Source organism: Biomphalaria glabrata, chromosome 10, assembly GCF_947242115.1.
Source record: "Biomphalaria glabrata chromosome 10, xgBioGlab47.1, whole genome shotgun sequence".
Taxonomy (NCBI): domain Eukaryota; kingdom Metazoa; phylum Mollusca; class Gastropoda; family Planorbidae; genus Biomphalaria; species Biomphalaria glabrata.
Genome location: NC_074720.1, coordinates 34,554,654 through 34,576,708, shown reverse-complemented (window position 1 = coordinate 34,576,708; position 22,055 = coordinate 34,554,654). Strand labels below are relative to the sequence as shown.

Below are 22,055 nucleotides of genomic sequence, written 5' to 3'. Positions count from 1 at the left end.
ACGGTCAGTTTAAGGCTTGGTTGAGATGCCTGACAAATTGGACCCAACCTTGTAACATGATGCAAGAACATCTTCGGCGATTGAAGAACGTAGACTTATCAGATACCGGTAGTTAAAAGGCCAACAGTACCGCGTTAGAGGCGGACAATCCCGTTAGCGTAACGTGCGTGATACGATATATATAGTCTTCCTATACGGCTCAGGGCCCCGCGCACTGCTAAGGCCGCCTCTGCCATTACACTCCACTTGTATAATATGAAACACTGCGTATTGCTATAATTTATATTCGACTTGTATAGGCTACATACTAAATGCATTCTTTACTTTTAAAACAAAAAAAAAGTATCAATCATACAACTCTTTTAGTAATAATAGTGAACAGTAATAAAAATCATGTACCGGTATTTTGTTAAAATAATTGCTCGCATAGTTAATTTAAAAATAGAATTGAAGTCGTTGCATCAGAACTTTGAAAGGTATAGAATATTATCACGGGGTCGGATTATTAATATCTTTCTAGTTTATGCGATCTAAACTGGGCGGACAGACAGACCACATACAAGTAGGCCTAATATCGGCTATTCAACTTTTGGGGGCCGCTTAAAAGGATAACGAATTGAAAAATTCCCCCCCCCCCTTTTTTTTTTTAAATTATTTTAAGCTAGCTAGAGTCGATACATAAATATTACATGTGAGCATTGTGGATTGTGCTCGTACGTCACATCATCTTTGTGTTAATATTGGTTAGGCCAATAACGGTATTAGAATATGCGTCCTCTGGGAACCCTCAACTCTAGAAAACAAACTAAAAAAGACGCGAGTAGATCGTATATTTACATAGTAACACCATTAGTAAAATCACTAAATTTAGAAACATCTCAGGACAGAAAACAAAAAAGTAAAGTAACATTATAATATAAAACACAACCATAATGTACAAATACAAAACCTAATATTAAAAAACCGGTACTCACAAAGATACAAAGATAAATGCATAGGCCTATCCTATTTTTTTTTCCATATGATCGGTCAAATTCGCACAAGTGTTCCCCTCCCTAGTGTCATTAGCGCATGGAATGGGTAACCAGGAAAATCAACATATTCGTAGATTTTAAGTCACTGACTCAAATGCGTGGATATTTTGACACATTGATGCGCGTATGACATTGGCTTCTTTTTTTTTTAAATATGACGCCTGTAATTTATAAGATAAGAAAAGTTTTTTGTTTTTTTTTAATTGCTATTGAAATGGCAGCACAGAAACCTTCCCCCAGATACCTCACCCCCTCCCCGTTGGTCCACAAAAGTGATTGGATTAAAGCACACTGAGCATAAAATTTGCGCTCAGCGATTGCCGCACGAAAAGTGTCTACCTGGAACCGAAATCCTAAAAGTACCGTTAGCTACTTTTGTTTTGTTGGAGTTGCGCCATTTGGACTACACACACATTTATTACGACTTTTTGTCGAGAAACTTTCGGTTGTGCAGAGCAAGAAGATGCCGTAGACCTATGTGGGATGTTCATTAGGCATTCTCATCAATATAGGCTAAGTGGAGCTTGTTTGGCAGACCTTTAAATGTACAACCAAATTTTAAAGTAAAAATTGTTTGTACCGGTATTATTTTAGCCTACATAATTTTGACAATTTAATTTATAATTGAGGATACCAGATCAATCAAGTTTGGAGGACCTGCCCCAAGATGAGAACATAAGAGGACTTGCTGCTTATAAATATTTTGTGACAAATACTGGAAGAGTGCGTATCAAATGTCAATATACTCTTGTTATAATTTTGAATGAAAAAATATAGCCTAAAATGGTACACCACATACCAAGTTCAGATCAAAATATTCCTCTACTCTGAACAAACTTCTAGCCATGCATTTTTCGTAACCTTTTTTTCTAGTCAGCTTTTATGAAGCAGAGCTGTAAGCTCTTTTGTAGTCTCTGACAATGAAAGTGATTTAACAAAACTTATATCAACTTACTCTATCTGGTAAAATGTTTATACACGTTATTTCTCCCACATTCATTCTCGGATCAAGTTGAAACTTTGCACAATTGTTCATTGGCTCAGACAAGACATGAGTCAATAAAATAAATAAACCAATTAATTACTTGTAATTAATTATTATGTCTGATACCAACAAGGGAAATTAATTCTTCAGAATTCAAAGATACGGCTAGTTATGTAGGGTTTCGTCCCATTAGATAATTGAACACATTATTTCTCACTTACCCATTATAGGATCAAGTTAAACCTTTAAACAATTATCTATTGTAACAAATCATAAATAAAAAAAAAACCAACAAATTAGTCAATAATTTTTTTTGTTTGACATTGAATAAGGGAATTAACTTCCACATTATTGAGTGATAAAGTTGCAAGCCTGGAATTCTTTCCCTTAGGTAAGCTTTTTGTTTTTTAAGGATTATTTTCTATTTTGTTTGTTTTTTCCCCAGCTGCATTGCCATACAGAGTATTATGCTGCGTTGTGATAATAGCGTTATTCAAAGTGAATAGTTTTGTGACAGTGGGTATAATGTCCACATGGGGGTGGCTATGAGTTGTTAATTTGGTTTAGGTGAATATTATTAGGTGTATGTCCTATACTTGGAAGATTGCAGAATTCTCTTTGTGGGAGGATGAAATCGATACTGTTTGGCGCGTGGTCATTTCTCTGCTAAATAGCTCGGCCTGTACTTTCTGGTGCCACTCTTCTATGAAATTGATTGACAACATTGATTAACGTAGTAAGTGCGTGTAGTTCAGAATCAATGCTTTCAGACAAGCATAATGTCAAATAAACGCAAAGCTATCAGGTGGGACAACACGTCCTAGACCTTGAAGTGCAGTGACAAGAGAACCAGTGAAATCTGCCCATGTGAATGCTGACCATGTCCTTCAAAACTGTTCTCTTTACCATGAGGCCCGTGCAAGACACTGGCCCCAAAACAAAGAAAACTATATCGAGAGCTCCCTGATTTGGAAACCACTGCGCAGTTCATCTCATATATTGGTCTAGTCATCTGAACACTCCATCAGCTCATCTCATATATTGATCTAATCATCTGAACGCTCCAACATAAAAATAAGAACGAGGAAGAAGAAGTAGTGACAAGAGACGGCTGTTTAAAATCGCCGTTTGTACATTTTGCCGTCTCGTAATAAGTGTAGTAAGCTGGCATGCACTTCTTCACACGTCCGTTGTGGTTTATGTCCATTACGGTGACAACTGTGTGGTGTGACTATGCGCCAACGTCCAGAGAAATTCAACCTTTCTGATACAAGTGAGTCGAGAGGAATCAAGCTAAGAGAGATGTTTTGAAATTTCTTATTCAAAAACAGTCAACCTTTTTGCCTCACACAAAAATGGTATACATTTTAAAAGTTCCGGTTTAAAAGATGAAATATATGTCATAGTTGAAATAGTATAACTTTTGAAACATGTCATTTGACAAAGTTTCAAACAATACTTTTGTTTAATGTTCCTTAAAAACAAAATTGAACCGCATTCGACCTCTTCCCTAAGGATAGCATCCCACAGTACAAGAAAAACACTGTCTAAATAACCCTAGTAGGATTTATATAACGCATTCTTATGTGCATTTGGGCGAGGGAAATAGAATTAAATCTTGAGAACTGAATGCAATACGTACACAAAGTATCTTCTCAATTGCAAAATCAAAACTATGTAAAATTGTGAATAAAAAAACAACCAAACCAATATTTAAACAGTAAATGGTGATACTCTTCAGGGCCCTATGCGAAACGAATTGTGCGGGCCACAGTCCGTGTAGGGATAAGGATAAGTGAAAAATACGATTTTGTAGTAGAAAATTAATTCTTTACATTTAATTCATTCTTTACTAAGTACAAAATCACGATCGAATTTAGTTTATTTTATGAGCCTTGCGTGTAGCGAAGTTATACAGTATAGGCCCTATCATCGAAATTCCAAATTGTTTAATCTATCTACGTGATTTTTTTTATCGCAAGTAATTCTTGATAGTTTGAGGCACGAGAAGCTACATGTACAAGATGCCACAGTTACAGGTCTTGTTAAAAATAGAGTAGATTGGGAAAGCAGTGCATCTTTTACTAGTGGACAGATAAGCTAACATTTGTACCGGGGTTTTCGCGGATTTGGTAGAATATGCCTTAAAAATTTCAATTTTGTTTATTTTTCAGATTTCCAAGAGCTCCTGGAAAGTCTGGATGCCGCGGTAACCCTGTTATAAGTTATAAGAGTTTAATATTTTACAACTAGAATTAGCACGGGGCCTATGAAAGTGCAGGGGCCACTGCAGCCGCATAGGTTGCAGTGGCCTAACGCCGTCCTTGGTGATAATGTTTCTTGCTAGCTCACTGCCTTTTATGCAAAATTTGTCCTGCTCTCACAATAGTATTAAAATTCAAACTCATACCAATATATATGTACACACACACATATATATATATATATATATATATATATATATATGAGGCTTTTGTTGGTGGTAGAAAAATTACACTACTACAACAATGTTGTAAAAGCATCTTTTATATTAAATGAAAACAAACATACCCATCACTTTTAAGAACAATTTTAATATTCTATTCCAAACATTTATTCATCTGATGGTAAGAATCTGATGCGTACATGTTGTAACAGTTTCAAGGCAGCAATACATGATATTTTAAACTCACTGCTAGTTCCATCGTGGCTAAAAACATGCAATTTAACTGAACAATGATAAAAATAATAAAACAGCACATTCATTTTGACCAAATGAACCTTAAAGCTTATTTTGTAGAAATCACACTCAAACCTAACCAATAAAAACCAAGCACACTCACATACACAATGTTGAAAGTTATTCATAAGTACAGCCATACTGTAGACTGGCCAGTCTTGGGAAAGATAATTTTGAAACAAGTCATTGATGGGGGAAAAAAACGTCAAGTCAAAAAATAAAAATAGTAATTTGCTGGACTTTATTAGGTAATAATCCCAATTACCTGACCAAAATCACATTTTCATGTAATTTTTTGTGTTATGGAGAAAATACAAAATAAAACAACATACGAATACACAATAGATATTCAAATAATAATTACAAATTGGCAATAAATAATTTAAAGTGTTCAAAGTTAATACAGTATATCAACTGACAGAAAAAGTTAAGTCAGATATTTGTTTTTTGTATCGCATACTTTCATCAATGGGAATAAATCACACTTGATGGCATCAATTGAAAGGCTCTCCTTTCTTTAAGGCTACTCCTTTTTAGTGAAGACAGTTAAATTGGAGACATTACATGACAAAGCATCCATTTACAATGATGATCATCATACAGTTATTAATGTTTCTTTAATTGAAGTGAAAATTAATAATAGATATTTCCAACAAGCCCTTTGAAATAAAAAAAAAAGTGTAAATAAATTCATTCATTTGAACAAACAGAAAAACAATTTCAGTAGACAGAAAGCCAGAAAATATTTTTGTATCAAATATAAAAAAGTAAAATGGTAATACATTTTTTTTTTAAAAAGTAAAATAACAAAAGAGATTTGTTTTTAACATATTGTAATATTGATTAAAAAAATATTTAAATTTGTACATTTTATTTTATATCAGTTTCTTTATGATGGCATCTTAAGATCATGATAATGGTAAGTATACACGCGTGAAATGCTATAAGCTGTTCAGCCATGCAAACAAAAAACAATGTTGACCCAATCACCCACAAAATTTTTCTTCAGTAACTTTCTTTTTGAGTCAAAAATTGTATTTTACTTTAGAAGTGCTTTAATTTCATCTTTTTCAGCACAATCAATGTAGCACAAACCGTCAGGTGACTTCCCAGTTTTATCAGCACCCTGTAGATAAAAATGTATTACATATGAGTTATCACAGATATTTTATTTCTTTCAGTCATATTTTTAAAGTCATGTCATTGTTAAAAGGAAGATTCAAATAGTACCAGTAGTGCTGTTTTTGTTGAACTGTAAGAGCCATATGACTGAAATTAAGCAAGAGAAGGCCAGAGCTAAGAAACTTGTCTAAGCTGCTGGAGATGTTAAATGTAAGAGAAAATTATTTCTTTGGTCCAAACAAATGGACATCCAGTTTGAGTACAGCTGACTACTATTTTTAGGACACCCTAAGTCCACCCAACTCTAATGGGTACCTAATATTAGTTATGAAAGTAAAGGCAGTTGTGTTGGCCACATGTTACCCTAGTTAACGTCGGCCATAAAAAAACGCAAGAGCTTTACATCATTTGCCCCCCATAGATCGCAAGGTCCGAAAGGATACCTTTCTCTTTAACCATCCTTGCAGCTCATTGTTTATTGGGCACATGTCTGAGTGTCAAATTATCAAAAGATAATTATGGATGTCACATTGCACTAATAGGGTTCAATGGTACCTACCACCAATGTTATACTTACTTTAGCCAATAGAACTTGTACACTTGCTGTATGTCCCTCATAGATAGCAGACAATAATGGAGTTATACCAAACTTGTCAGGTTCCTGAAATGACAAACAATATTTAGGTTAACACATTTGAAGGTTACATTTTAGTATGACTTAAGCAAAATAACAAATTATAATGCTGACTCACCAACCAGTACAGAGACAACAAAACTCTTATAGAGATTAAGCCACACATTTTTTTAAATGATGAATATGTTATAAACCAAGGGTGGGCAAATTACGCCCCACTGGCTACTAGCCCGCCAGAGTGTTTTATGCAGCCTGCGGACACCTACAGAAATCAGGTGTGACCACAGATTACACATATAAAAGTGAAAATATATTAAAAAATAAATAATTGCAAATATCTACAGAAATTATTGAAACTTCTGATTCTTATAAGTTTAACGTAAATGAAGATTATTCCTATTGGCAATATTTCAAATAATTCAGTCAAACACACAAACTCAGGCCAGTATTTATTCAGTGATTTGAAGAAGTGTATTGAAAGTATTGGGTTGCCTTAGAACAAAGATGAAAAGTGTAACAAATGATGGAGCCCATGCTTTGACTGAGAAAAACTGGCTTTTTAATTAAAGAACAATTTCCCAACCTTAACCCCTCTACAGGAAAGTTTGCACAAAGATGTATTGAATATCACACAAATTATTGACCCAATAATTGACACAAAGATATTGAGAAGAAATTTTTATGTTCCTTGAAGGACAACGACTATGACTTTGTTCTGATATTTCTATTGAAGAGTGGAAGACAATTGGAAGAATAGCAAAACGTTGTATTCACATGAAATGTATGTGCATGTTAAATCTTTTCAAACAAAGCTTTCCAATTTCTCCAGGCAAGCAAGTGAAAACAGGTTTTGTCTTTTTCCTTTGCTTTTAGGTGAAACAAGTTCTAGTGAGATGGTTGAAGAGTACATGAATTATTTGGATTCCTTGACTGTAGAATCTTAAAGCAAATTTTAAGGCGTCAAGAACTAGGAATCAGTTTTCAAAACCCCTGTGTTCACCATTTAGTGCAGAAACTGATTCAGCTCCAGATGACATACCTCCAAGCAAATTATGACGTGAAAGAGAAGTTCCAGTCAGCTCTTCCACTGGAGTCTCATGGGTGCCAGAAGCTGTATTTCCACACTTAAAAAACTTTGCTGCTAAACTTTCACTTTATTTGGGTCCACATTCATATGTGAACAAGCTGACTTTAATTTGACAGCAGTCACAAGGATAGCAACTAGCAAGCTAGTTCCACATTTCCAGAACAATACACAAGAGAGTAGACTGTTACATACTTCACATTAAGTACATCTGTCATTTGTGGTGGGTGAAATGTTATGTAAAGATACAATAACAAATTTTTTTAAAATGTGTTTATGAAACTGCTAAATCTTGTAATTTCTCAATTGGGAGAGTAAAAATGACATGCAAATGTATAATACTGTATAAATGTAAATTAAAAGACATTATACACAGCTAGCTTATTTTTCTAAGTTGTAAGTACATATTTGTATGAAAAAGTTGCCCACCCGAATCATTTTAAAATTCAATAAATTTCACACAAAAAAATCTAATTTGATAGTGTGAAACTTAATGACTGACCTCACATATTATTTTCCCTTGTACTTAAGCAATGTTCATGCCCCTACTGAAGATGCAGATGATAACACAAAAGAAGCCTTCTCTGATGGACTGGAAAGAATTTATGAGGAAGCACCAAAACATGACATCAAAACAGTCCTAGGAGATTTCAATGCAAAAATTGGAAAAGAACCAGCATTCAGACCAACAATTGGCAAAGAAAGCTTACATGAAGAGACCAACAATAATGGCATAAGATTAGTGGATTTTGCATCAGGAAAAGCAATGTTTATCAGCAGCACAAAATTCCAACATAAGAATATTCACAAGGTAACCTGAATCAAATAGATCATAGCTCACAGATAAGAGACATGGATCGGATATACTAGATGTAAGAAGTTTCAGAATAGCAAATGCTGACTCAGACCACCTACTAGTAAAAGCTAAACTTAGACAAAGAATAAGTACCATATATAATTACCAAAGAAAGAGAGCACATCAATATGATAATCAAAAACTCACAAAGGATCCACTTGTTGCAGAAAGTTATAGAATTGCACTCCAAACGCAATTAACAACATTGCAAAAGGACAGTGAAAATAACATAAATGAACATTGGGAATTAATAAAGCATGCTATCAAAAGAACAGCAGAACAGATAGTTGGATTTAAACAAATGAACGAGAGAATGGGATGGTATGATGAGATTACTCAAATTGAGCAACTAGCAAAGGAGGGAGACATGAGAGGAATGTATATGAAAAATTAAAGATGAAAAGAACGGATTTCAAGCTAGATCACACATGTGTGAGAACAAAGATGGTCAGCTTATTACAGAAAACAGCAGGGTAATTGAGAGATAGGCTGGATACTTTGAGGGGATCCTAAATACCACTGAAGATGGAGACAATGGAGAATATGAACTGCCACAAGGAGGACTTAAACCCTTAGTGAATCCACCAACACTCATTGAAACATCAGAAATAATTAGCACCATAGTGCTGTACCCATCGCTCTATTAGCAGTGCCTGATCACTGATATTGAAAAATCTTTTGACTTAAGCGGAGCACACTTGCTGGTGTGAGGTCCACAGACTTTTTTCATGCCCTCGTATAGTCCTCTGATGTTACCACAGTCGGTACAAGATTGGATTTTTTCATATAGATCTTGCCAGTATTTGTTAGCACACTGTCTTGCTATTCTTTGGGACTTGTTTCGTGTAGATCTGAGTGCTTGCAAGTTGCCTGGGGTGGGCTTCTTCTTGTAGTTTAGCATGGCTACTCTCTTGTTTGAAGTGGCAATTTCCATTTCTGACAGCCTAGCTTCAAACCAGTCTTCATTTTTCTTTGTTTTGTTCCCAAAGACCAGTGATGATGTTTGGTACATAGCATCATGTATGAAAATGAATGAAACTAGGTTGAGCTTGTATAGGGGGTCAAAGTCTAAGGTCTATTTTGGTACCTGGTTCATCAGCCTTTTATTTAACAATATTTCCCCTTCCACTTCTTATTTGTTCCCTTCATTGCTATGTAGTAAAAAAAAAAAAAAAAGCTTTCTGCATTTAACTTACATTTATTTTGGCACCCTTTGAAAGCAAATACTCTAGGACTTCTGTCTGACCATAGTCAGCTGCAAAGTGAAGTGGAAAACGGCCTTGGATCTGTTTATTTACATCTACACCCTGAGGAATAATGTTGTTTATAAAAAAAATTAATTCATTTTAACATTATTATACTGAAAATCTAAATCATATCAAACTTGACATTCATTGAAATACATACAATATAATACAAAAGATACTTTATTAATCTTAGATGAACTTTTCATGGTAGGGTAATGTAAACCTTTCAGACCTTGCAAGCTATGGGGGCAGAGGATGTAAAGCTCATCTATTTCTATGGCCTATTCTTAATTCCCCAAAGTATGTCAAGTACCTATTAGAGTTTGGTGGAATCAGGCACATCCTAAAAAAAATCTCAAAGTTCAAAACCCCAGTCCTCATCAGGAATTGAACTAGTGACTCTTTGCTGGAAAAGCCAAGTGCTAAAGTTACAATTCGGCCACCACACTCCACAAACTTTTCTCAAAATGTTTTTTTTTTATTTTAGTGCCCTTGGATTTTTGAGTTATTTTTAGCTCTTCTGTAATAGAATATCTAGAATGTTCGGCTGCACACAAGGCAGGTTATTCTAGCTGGAGCTAGTGTCATTGGCCTTGAATTTCTTCTCTGACGTTTTTCTTCTGCCAGCGTTGTTCTCTTTTCCCCAGCGACCTGTGCGCCAGTTTTCACAGCCATGATGCTCTGTCTCCAAGGTGGCTGGGTCTATGCTGAACGCCTTCAGAGAAGCTTTGAGGGTGTCCCTGAAGCGCTTTCTTTGACCACCATGCGGGCGCTTAGTTGACCATACAAGAGTCGTTTAGGGATGCAGTGGTCTTCCATTCTGCAGATGTGTCCTGCCCATCGCAGCTGGGACTAAATCAGGATTGTGAGGATGCTTTGCAGACCCGCTATTCGAAGGACTTCAGTTACTGGTATTTTGTCTTGCCATTTGACATTCAGTATTTTTCTTAGACATGTCATGTGGAAGTGGTTCAGTTTCTTTGCATGTTTTCTGTACACTGTCCACATTTCTGAGGCATAGAGCAATGTAGGAAGGATGACAGCTCGATAGATCCCTAGCTTTGTGGTGATACCACATCTGTTGCAGACGTTTTTACACAGTCTGCCATAGGATATACTGGCCTTGGCTATACTCAGGTTGATTTCATTATTGATCTTTCTGATTCTGGAGAGTGTGCTGCCAAGATATGTGAATCTGTCCACTGCGTTTATATCATGTCCATTTATCTTGATGCTTGGATCTGATTAGGCTTTCCCAGGAGCAGGTAAATAGAAGACTTCAGTCTTTTTTGTGTTAATGATAAGGCCAAAGTCTGAGCATTTTCAGAGCAGGCATTTAGGGCACAGTTGTCAGCAAATAGCAAGTCCCTGATTACTGCTGATTTTATTTTTGTTTTCGCTTTGAGCTGCCTCAGGTTGAATAGGCCACCATCAAATCTGTATGTTATATTTATCCCGTTGTTTTCTCTATTTGTGAATGCATCTGTCAGCATAGCACAGAACATGATACTGAACAGTGTAGGTAGACCTCTGCGGGAATGGAGTCAGCTTGCTTTCCGCTTGCGAGCTCTTAAAAGGCAAGGGGGGGGGGGGTCATCCATTTTTTCATTTATTGGTACTCGCTGTAGCCTGTCTATGGCCGCTTTATTTATAATGGTAGGTGTATTGAGAACCTTTTCAAAGTGCTCGGCCCAGAGTTTTAGGATTTCTTCCTTATCTGTCAATAGGATTGTCCCATCAGCATTTAGTAGAGGGGATGAACCTGACTTTGTGGGTCCATAGACCTTGTTTGTAGCATGGAAGAAGTTCTTCATGTCGTGCTTGTCAGCAAATTCCTGTATTGTTTCCACTTTCTTACTTAGCCAGGTATCTTGAATTTGTCGTAATTGTTTTTGCGGATGTTTGTGAATGCATCTTATTGGGCTGGGAGTTTGGGTTGTTCAAATACAATTTATGGAGCTTGTGCTTTTCATATAATAGTTTCCTGATCTCAGTATTGTTTTCATCAAACCAGTCCTGGTGCTTTTTCTCCATAGGTCCAAGTATGCTTAATGCTGTGCTTTGGATAGCTTCTTTGAAGCATTCCAGCTTTTATTTACATTTGATTCAGCTAGAAGGGTGGACTTGAGGCAGTTCTCTATCGCATCTGTAAGTGACTTTACAATTTTGTCATCAGCTAGTCTGGTCGTGTTTAGCCTTTTAATGGGTTTAGATTTTTGCGGAGGACTCTTTGGTTGGATACGAATGTTCAGTTTTGTGATGATGAGGCGGTGGTCTGTTCCACATTCTGCACCACAGCAAGATTTGGTGACATGTATGTCCTGACAGTCAGATTGTCTGGTGATGATGTAGTCTATGAGGTGCCAGTGTCTTGAGCGGGGATGCATCCAGGAAGTTCGCTTTCTCATTGGGAGACTGAATATTGTGTTTGATATGAGCAGCTAGTGTTCAGCACAGGTCTGGAGTTGCACTGACCTATCCCGAATTTGCCTAACACTCCTTTCCAGATGTGATGGTCTGAGCTGACTCTTGCGTTGAAGTCACCGAGAATGAGTAGCTTATCTGTTTTTGGAATATCAAGTATGGTGGAGTTAAGTTCTTCATAGAACTTTGCTATGACATCATCTGGGTTGGTCATGGTGAGTGCTTAACAGCTAACAATGAAAATGTGTTTCTTTCTGTTTTGTAAAGGCAGCTTTTGGGTCATGAACCTGTCACTAATTCCTTTAGGAGGCCTGACTAGTTTAGATACTATTGATGTTTTTATGGCAAAGCCGAATCCAGATTCATGTCTTACTTCAGTGCTTCTACCGCTCCAGAAGAAAGTATACCCAGATTCTCTTTAGCAGAGTTCACCTTCATCTGCAAGCCGAGTCTCACTTAGTGCTGCTATGTCTATGTTGTATCGGTGGAGCTCCTGGCAATTAGTGCACTTTGTCTTTGTGGTCTTTCAGATGTGTTGTTGTCAAGTAGTGTGCGCACATTCCATGCGCCTATGGCAAGATAACTATCCTGGTCTTTTTTAAAAAATTTCAACCGCTTGTGTAGGGTTCCCGCCAACTGCGGTAGGCTGGCTAGGGTAGTTTAGAGCAGGCAATTTTTGGGGCACCTTTTCTAGCACTGTTCTCATGCTATGGAGGTGAGCAGTGCACTCCTAAATAGGGCTGCTCAGCGGGCTGCTGGACTCCACTGCTGCTGTGTCAGTGGTGAAAAAATATATGGCCTGAGCCACCTGTGTGCAGGGTTGCAGATACAGCTTCTAGTGTGCGAACACCTACCGCCTCACTGCTTGGCAGTTGCCACAGGGCTTTGGTTTGGTTGTATTTGGGAGGGGGGGGGGGACAAGTGACTTGCGCTGCAATTAGGATTGAAGTGAGGAGGATTCGCGCATCATGTCGTTCTCATCCTTTTCCGGAAGCAAGATTTGGTCAAGACGTCGGAGACAAGTTTGGGTTGAGTGGATGACCAGAGACTTTCTGTGTGTCTTGTCCTGATCTATAGTGCTCCACAGCACTGGTATTTGCCTTTCTGTCCGATTTTGTCTAGTTTTGTGACGTGTTAAGCACAGGCTGCTAAGCCCAGACTTCACATGCTAGGTCTGACAGAACCTCAGTGTACTGAGTGCCAAGGACACGTCAGATACCCTCTACCTGGTTTAGCCTACTGACTTTTAAACTGCTTATTTACCTACATTGACCTAGATTCTAGATCTATATCTTCTAGCTAGCCATCAGCATCTAGGTCGAATTTCTAGGTATAGATCTAGATAGAAATAGAATTAGCTAACTGACAGTGTCAACGTACTCCAGACACTCCAGAGTAACATTTTGTAACTGTAAGTGTACTAGACTAGATGTACTCTAAAATCTATCTACTAATCTAGATCTTGATTCTAGATCAGTCAGACTCTACTTAGACTAGTGTAAACTCTAAACTGTAGATCTAAAATCTGAGCAATAATTTTTTAATATAATATAAATATAATAATAATAGAATTTAATAGATCTATCTATCTATCTATATATATATATATATGTATATAAATATATATATATATACTATATATAGTATATAGATTCTAGAATAAATAGATCTAGATCTAATCATCAACAATTCAACTTACAATACAATTAATACATTTTATAAATATTTTCAATTATTTTTCTGGACCAAACGAGACTCCTAGATCTAGACATCCTAGATTCTAGATCTAAGACTTACAGCAGGCATGTCAAACACAGTGTTTGCGGGCCGACCACTTTGCAGGCGGCCCGCTTGGCCACCTACAGAATTATCAAAATAATGTTAAATTATTAAGCGTTTAACAGTCAACACTAATTTTAAGGTAAAAAAAATCTAAAAAGTAACAATCAAATTCGTTGAAATTAATTTTATTGAGTATTCTTTAATGAAAATTTATTTTAAATTGAATTAGATTCGGTATTTCGTTTTTTTTAATTAACTTCGAATTATAGTTATCTTTTAAGTTTGTGGTTAATATTGTCATTCTATTTTATTTCAGTAACTACTAGGCCCTCTCTATATATTTAGTTTATTCAGTACTTTCTGCGGTCATGTCACAGTCTTAGTTGACATTGCATGATCTAAAGTTCACGTCATGTTAATAGTTTAAAAGACACATGGAATTCCTGATGTAGAAAACAGGAAGTAGAATGAAAGTTGACTTTGAGTTCAGTCAAGTCAAGTCAGTAAGGTCTTGCTCCCGGTACAGGAAGGTTGGACGTGAAAGTCGATGGACTAGTCATTGTTGATTAATAATATCTGAGAGTTGATTTCATAATGTGCTTATTGGATATTAAGGTATTATTCGTATTTCAATGGATATCTATAGTTGAAGCTCCAGTGTCACTAGTAGTAATTGTTCTTATTGTTACCCGCTGAGATGCGGACGTGATTGATACTTTTGATACCGCTGTTATGCGGATAGGATTGTTATTATTTCTTGACTTAATGTAGCACTAACAAGGAGTGCAGCATATTATTATTATAGTAAAATAAACTTCATGTTGTCTGCTGAACGGACTTGAGTCAGTCGTATACTGTTTGTCTTGTCACGTGTCTAGAGTACTTCAGGAAGCAAGAACCAAGTATTACACCATTCAATCAGTCTCTAATATTCAAACATTCATTGACAGGTCACAAGACAATTTACACTAGTTTACTGACAATTTATAATTTCCCAGAATAATGGATTTTATACTGATGAAGAATCAGTAACTACAGCAGCAACTGCTACTAAAAGAAAAATTAAGGACAAAAATAGATCGTTTCAAGAAAGATGGCTGTTAAATTATTTCTACACATCGGTATCAAATAAGATTCACTGCTTAATATATATACTATTCCTGCATTAATGTGCCCAAAGATTACAATGCCAAACAACATTACGCAAATCACATAAAGGCATATTATGCTTACACTGGAAAAATGAGAGATGACAAGCTACTTGAATAATAGTTTTAAAAGGCAACAAATAGTATTTGTTAAACTGAAAAACGAGAGTGAGTCTGTAGCGAAAGCCAGCTACATTTTGTACAACTTAATTGAAAGCTATAGCAAATCATTTAGTGAATGTGATTTTATTAAGCAGTGTGTCATTAAAGCTGCGGTAGTCCAGAAAAAGGTGAAAGCATTCAAAGAAATAATGTTAACTTGGAACACTGTGGCAGATAGAATAAATGGCATGTCAGTCAGCTTGCGTGAATAATTAAAGAACAAAATAGCTGATTTTGAATTCTTTTCATTGGCTATAGATAAGTCAATTGATGTAACAGGTGTAGCACAGTTGGCTATATTCATAAGGACCTTTGACAGGATTTCTGAGATACATGAGGAACTACTTGAGCTCTGTTCTATACATAACACCACAACAAGCGAGGATGTTTTTGTGAAATTACAGGAGGTAAAATTTACCTTTGCTAAAGCTAGCTAGTCTAGTAACAGATGGCGCAAGGTGCGCACCAACCATGATTGGGGTTAGAAATGTTGTTGGTGCAAAGCTGCTTGCAAAAGTAAGAGAGACTTGTGCTTATTTTAAATTTGATCATTTTCAGTGCATCATTCACCAAGAAGCATTATGCGCAAAGTAATTGCAGTTCCAACATGAACTAAGACCAGTTCCAGTCGTGACCGTGGCTTTAATTATCAACAATTTTCAATGTTTATGGATGACATTGGACACGAATTTGATTGTTTTTCCACTATGAAAGATACAAAACACTTCCACTTTCAATATTATCTGATCGAAATTTGTCATCAGTGATGAAAGTGTCAGTGACAAACAAGCTTCAACCTGACATTAAAGTGAAACTCAAATGGTTTTTCAAATTTGAGTTATTGACATATTTAAATTCTGTGTAAAAAAGTTGTAATAGTAAACATTTTACCATTTTTTATTTAAATGCTTAGAAACATTTATATTAAATAAATTAGTCAGTAAATTCTTGACATCTAAAAAAAAACGGGATTCTATTATTATTATAGCTTTTATATAGCGTGTGTCTGACTGATTCGAACAAACTGGTCAGTGTAAGGCTAGTCGAGACTGTGTGTAGTTGGTCATGACAAGACAACCAAGCGATAGTGTTTGTTGTGTGTTGAGTGGTCTGGCGAGAAAATACACACTGCCGTGGTTAGTCAAGCATGTAAATCTACTTTTAATACGCATTTTTTCTTTGCTTACAAGATCCTAGATCTAACTGCATAGACCAAGATTGACCAAGATATATTTCTTTTACGAGAATGTAAACTTTCCTGTATGGTCTCCTGTTATACAATAAGTCAATAGATTAAAACACATTTATCAATTACTAAGTTATAATTGCAAAGAAAAAAAAAAGAATCATATATTCATTATCTGTAAATCAAAACACATATTTATTATCATATTATATCAAAAATTGTCAAAACCATCGGAGTTTCCCTTTAATAAACTTGTATCCCAGAAAAGATGTCAAGCATCAGGACAACGAAAATAATGCAGAACCATAGCCATCTAGTCTAGTAATTTTTTTATTAATACAGAAGCACTACAAATTTAGCTAACTTAAGTGTAAAGGCGTAAAGGACAGGTATTCCACTAATAACTAATTCTTGCGTTACATTCTATGCCAACTATGGCAGACTATGCCTAATAGATTGTATTGTTATAATTTACATAAAAATGATAAAACTAGTTGGCTATGTTTTCCAACTGATTTTTGGCTGAGGCCCTTCAGGTCATGGTAAGTTTTTATGCGGTCCATACACCTTAATTTTAATGAGTTTGACATGCCTGACTTAGACTTAGATCTAGATCTAGAGTAATTTACAGTAAAATTAAAATAATTAATAGATCTAGATCTAAATAAGTAAATTTAATTAAAAATATTCACCTCCTTTTCCACAAAAGTTTTGATGTCGTTTAGTTCTCCATTTTTTACTTTCCAAACAAATTCTTGGTCTTTACCATCTGACATTTTAATTTACAGTAGTGGAGAAATATTTAAAAATTAAGTTGGTTTACTTTCAACCAAGTCGATAGCTCTTACTTCTTAGACTGTCTTAGTAGTTTTAACTATTATGGTCCTTGTTGGGAGTATGAGTATGGCAAAGCCGGGTGGAATGAACCGGAAGCAATATCTCAGACATGAATCTAGATCCTAGTCTGCGGTATTGACTATGTCGTCAATGTAGTTGCATTCATTAGTCACAAATCACGATAAGTGACTATAGATCTACTAGTCTATATTTAACGTATACCCTCTTCTTGATATATCAAAAATTAAGTTAATCGAAAAAATAATTTTGAATTAGTAAAAAAAAATATCCACATAGCGTAATATAGGCTTAAACTGAAAAAGAATATTGCCTATAATCTAGGGTATAATTTAAATATAGACTTAAAAGAGACAAAATTTTAGATCTTTGGGTTAGCTATTAGGGCCTATGCAGATAAATACCCCCTTGCAACACTACGGTGCGGTTGAAATTGTTGGTAATATGGTATATATGTTTATTTTGCCCGGAACACTCTGAAACCCATAAAAAAGACCCGCATTACAACGCTTCCCCACCCCCAACACAATTTTCTATCCCCCAAATTATCTGTCTTTTTTTTTTTTAAATCTCTTAGGCCTATACACGAAGGGCCCGCAATCCCATATTATAAACTATGCACAAACACAAACTTCTTAGGCCCACATATTTGTAGCTTTCAATCTCCCTGAACTATTATAATTTATAATCAATGTCCCCACACAGAGGCGGCCTTAAATTAGCACTGCGCGGGGCCCTGGGCGAATGTCATATGCGGGGCCCTGAACTTTAAGGGTAGACTATATAGTCACTATATATATCGTAGGGCCTACCACGTCACGCTAACGGGATCGTCCGCCTTTTTTTTTTGTTACGAAACATAGGCCTACTAGGCTACCTTACGTAGGCCTAAGTAGGCCTACTGTGAAACTGGCCTTTCAACAACATTTTGAAAGTGTTCTCCGCCTTCTGGATCTGATAAGTCCACAAAACGCCATGTAAAAGACATCTGTTCCTTTTTTACTAACATCAAGAATGCAGTCAATGATGATGGGAATATATGTCATCAGGTCTATAAGCTCGTTTTGAATCCTATATCTGAGGTTCTGGTAGTGAAACCCAGCGTACTTAATTCTTATAAGGTTGGGTCGAATTTGTCAAGCATCTCAACAAAGCCTAAAAACCGACCGTTGTTTGGCGCATAAAATTTCTCTGTTTCTCCATGAAATGCGCTGTTTACTTTTTGGCAAGGTTCTGAACTATCGCTAGAATTCTTGCTAAGACTGCGCGCCACTTCTTCTTGTCTACTTTGTTCTAGCATCAAGTCATCTATTGCGATACAATTGGACATTCTCAGAGCTTAATCCAATCACGATGACACATAGGCTACTTATAAGAATGGATGGCTGCCTGGCCGTGCGGTATTCGCGCTGGACTGTTGTTTGGTCGTCTCGATGGTCCCGGGTTCACAACCTACCAGCTGCCTTCCCCCGTCGTCCTACGGGAGGTTTGGACTAGGAAGTAGATTATCTTCAACTCTGATCGAACATCCGAAACATTTTTAAAAAAAATTAAACATTTTAACGTGATTAACAAAAACCTGCTGAATTTTATTACCAAGATAGTTCCAGTCGCAGCAGCTGATTGGCCTCAGTGGCGTAACTAAGGGGGGGGGGGATGGGGGGGGAAATTTATTGTAAATACATAAATTAATATATTTGATTGACAAATAGTGTCAACGGGTGTGTGTGTTTGTTTTTTTTTTAACATTTATGGGTTAAATTTATCACAAAGAGTAAACCTAGATCTAGGTCTATCAGTACGTTGACTTTGTTAACATTTAAAAAAAAAATTTTCCCATAGAGATCAAAGGTTGTTTTTAAAGGTAGTTTTACATTTTAAACTTTGTTGCCACGAATAAAACTGCATGATATACAGCGAATTCCAGGTATCTTGTTACCTTTACTAATATAGATCTAAATGTCGAGTATTTTATGGCTACACTAATTAACCTGGAATCAAAATTTACAGAATCGAGTATAACAGATCCAAAAGTTTTTCTTAATAATGCTAGAATAGTCCATTATTCGGGTTTGGCGTCTATAATTTCAGAATTAAACTTCACACTCGAGTTATTACCCTTCTATTTTTCATCGTTCCTCAATCCAATGCAAACTCTATTTTTATTTCCATCTAATCCTTTTGCTTTCGCACAAAACATAATCAACAAACAATGATGTAATATCATATAATATTAGCACATCATTCCTTTTGAAGTTATTATCACACCCTTCCTTTTAAAGTTCTTAAAAGTGATATCTACTAGCAGGGCCGCCCTAGCATTTGCGGGGCCCTATGCGAAACGGATCGCGCGGGGCCTAGTCTGGGTAGGGATGAGCATAATGTCAAAAATATTTTTTTTAAATTAGAAAATAGGCCTACTTTCGTCTTTGCAATAAATTTTTATCAAATGAAAGCTCGCAATGCCACTTTTTATTTATAGGCACCCCAAAATTTCAATTTCGTCTATTCTTCAGGAGATTTGAATAAATTCAAAAAAAAGTTCAGGACTTTATCGTATATTTTGCCTTTCATGAGATTTCCTGGAGGCCCTGGAAAATCAGGAGGTCACGAAAACCCTGTTATTTTATATACATTATAATGGTTTAATTTAATAATGTACACTTAGAATTAGCGCGGGGCCTATGAAAGCGCGGGGCCCACTGCCACCGCATAGGCTGCAGTGGCCTAAGAACTTTAACAATTCGTCCACTTCTGGTTGTCTTGACTGGCACAACAAGTTCTCTAGAAATTAGTCTATAACTGTCTGTTTCGTTTGTTCCAACAGTTTGCAGTTCATTGTCTCCTCGGTATCATAGTACTCACAGATGTCTTCATCGAAACTCTTATTCAAAAAGCGTTGATTTCTTCTGTATGTTTTTTCGTTTTTCTTTATGATGTAAGATCTGGGTGCTGAATTTTTTTTTTATGACAACTGCTTTCTGCCATGTTTGACCTAGACGAACTCTCCGACAGTATAATCTTTAGGTAGTCTTGCTTTTGCATTGTATTTCACTTTGCTTTTCATCTGTCGTTCGTTGAGTAATGTCTCTGCATTTTCAGCTACCGATGGTTTCAATAGTTTGGGATCAGTTGGAATTATTCCTTTAGTCTTCTACTCGTTAGCAGTTGTGATGGTGAAAACGGCAGTCCACTTATCGGAGTATTTCTATACTCGAGCATAACGAGATATGGATCTTTCCCACTTTTGTATTTTCTGAATCCTTTTTCTTGCGCACAAAACATAAACAACCAACAATGCCGTAATACCATATAATATTAGCACAGAATCTTCTTCATGCAGTGGAAAATTAAGAATTTTTTGCCTATCCTGAATTCTGGTCAAAGCTCTTGCGCCCAATTAATATCGTTCAGAAGAAACTACAAAAGTCTGGACTGCATATACGGGAAGCTGCTGAAGAAATTAGTACCCTTTCATGCTTTCTGCAAAATGATGAGAAACTGACAAAAACCGCAATGCATCGAAAAAGCAAAAGAAGGTAGTGAATACTATAGATTCCCTGTAATCAAAACAACCAGAAGAAAGAAAAGACTTGATGGGAAGTTGAGTTATAATGTAGGACTGTCAATAGAACTGCAATTCAAACGTGTTGCGACAGAAGTGCTGGACAGATTTCATATGGAGATGAAGAGCAGATTTCAGAGGTTGGAAAGAAAATGGATACCTTTGGGTTTCTTCTTGAACCAATACACCTGTTAGATGAAGACCCGCTTATGACAAACTGTGCTACTTTTCCTGTTTGTATGATAAAATAAATGGCAAATCGCTTTTTCAATGATGTCATTGATGCACGAGCACTTTTCATCAACAAACCAGTAATACAACCACCAATAGACATATTGAGGAAACAGGCTTCATATGGTAATTACGTGTGCTCAAACTTTGCAACCTTCTCCGAATACTGCTAACTCAGCCACTTCCATTACGTCATGTGAGAGATCATTCTCAACGCTCAAGTTCATCAAAAACTATCTCAGGAGCACAATGACACAAGAAAGGCTTATCATGGCTTTAATGTCAGTGAAGTCACAAATACTAGAAAGTATCGATGTAGTTGATATTATAGATATCTTTGCTGCACAGAATGCACGACGTGAAGCGATATCAATTTAGATTTGTCACTTGTGCATTATTTAACTAATAAATAAAGGTATTATTCATTAAAAGAGTCTTGATTACTTTTTGTTAAGTTTACTGATATACTGAACCAATTGGATTTGGGGCGTATATATTTTGCGTACATTATCCCATGTCATATGTCGAATGTCAAAATGTAAGGGGCCCCCAAAGAGGTCAATCCCCCCGGGCCCCCAAATCCCTAGTTACGCCCCTGATTGGCCTCCAATAGCTGTGGCGTAGCAAGATAGCCATGGGCCCGGGTTCAAGAATATGAAGTGGGCCCCCATTCCCCTCAATAAGACTAATTTAGTGTGTGACAAAAAACTCTAATGATCTGAATGTATTTAGAAAACGACATTCCAGTGCAAGTGTTGTGCCTTTTTATAAGTAATAATATCAAGTGTATTTAGTTAGAATTCCATCAATTAATGATGTCTTAGATTGCTTTTTTTTTTTTACAACTTCTGAACAGAATTAAACGACTTGAAGCGTTTCAAATGAACAAACAAATGTTTTATGTATAATTTTTCCTATTATACACATTTACATAAATGAAAACCATGTAGTTTTACCCTCATTGAAAAAACAACAACACACAAACACACTATTTGTGATAGAAATTGTTAAATCATTTTTG

General features: G+C 36.2%; 1 protein-coding gene across 1 annotated transcript; it reads right to left on the bottom strand.

The window, feature by feature from the left end:
- Window positions 1-4,572: 4,572 nt before the first annotated feature.
- Window positions 4,573-17,276, bottom strand: LOC129928781 (myotrophin-like). The gene is made up of 4 exons (XM_056044637.1): window positions 17,076-17,276; window positions 9,631-9,741; window positions 6,438-6,521; window positions 4,573-5,864 (listed from the first exon to the last, which is right to left on the bottom strand). The coding sequence occupies exons 1-4, from the start codon at window positions 17,157-17,159 to the stop codon at window positions 5,778-5,780; spliced, it is 366 nt and encodes a 121-aa protein (XP_055900612.1). The 5' UTR covers window positions 17,160-17,276; the 3' UTR covers window positions 4,573-5,777.
- Between the last annotated feature and the right edge of the window lie 4,779 nt (window positions 17,277-22,055).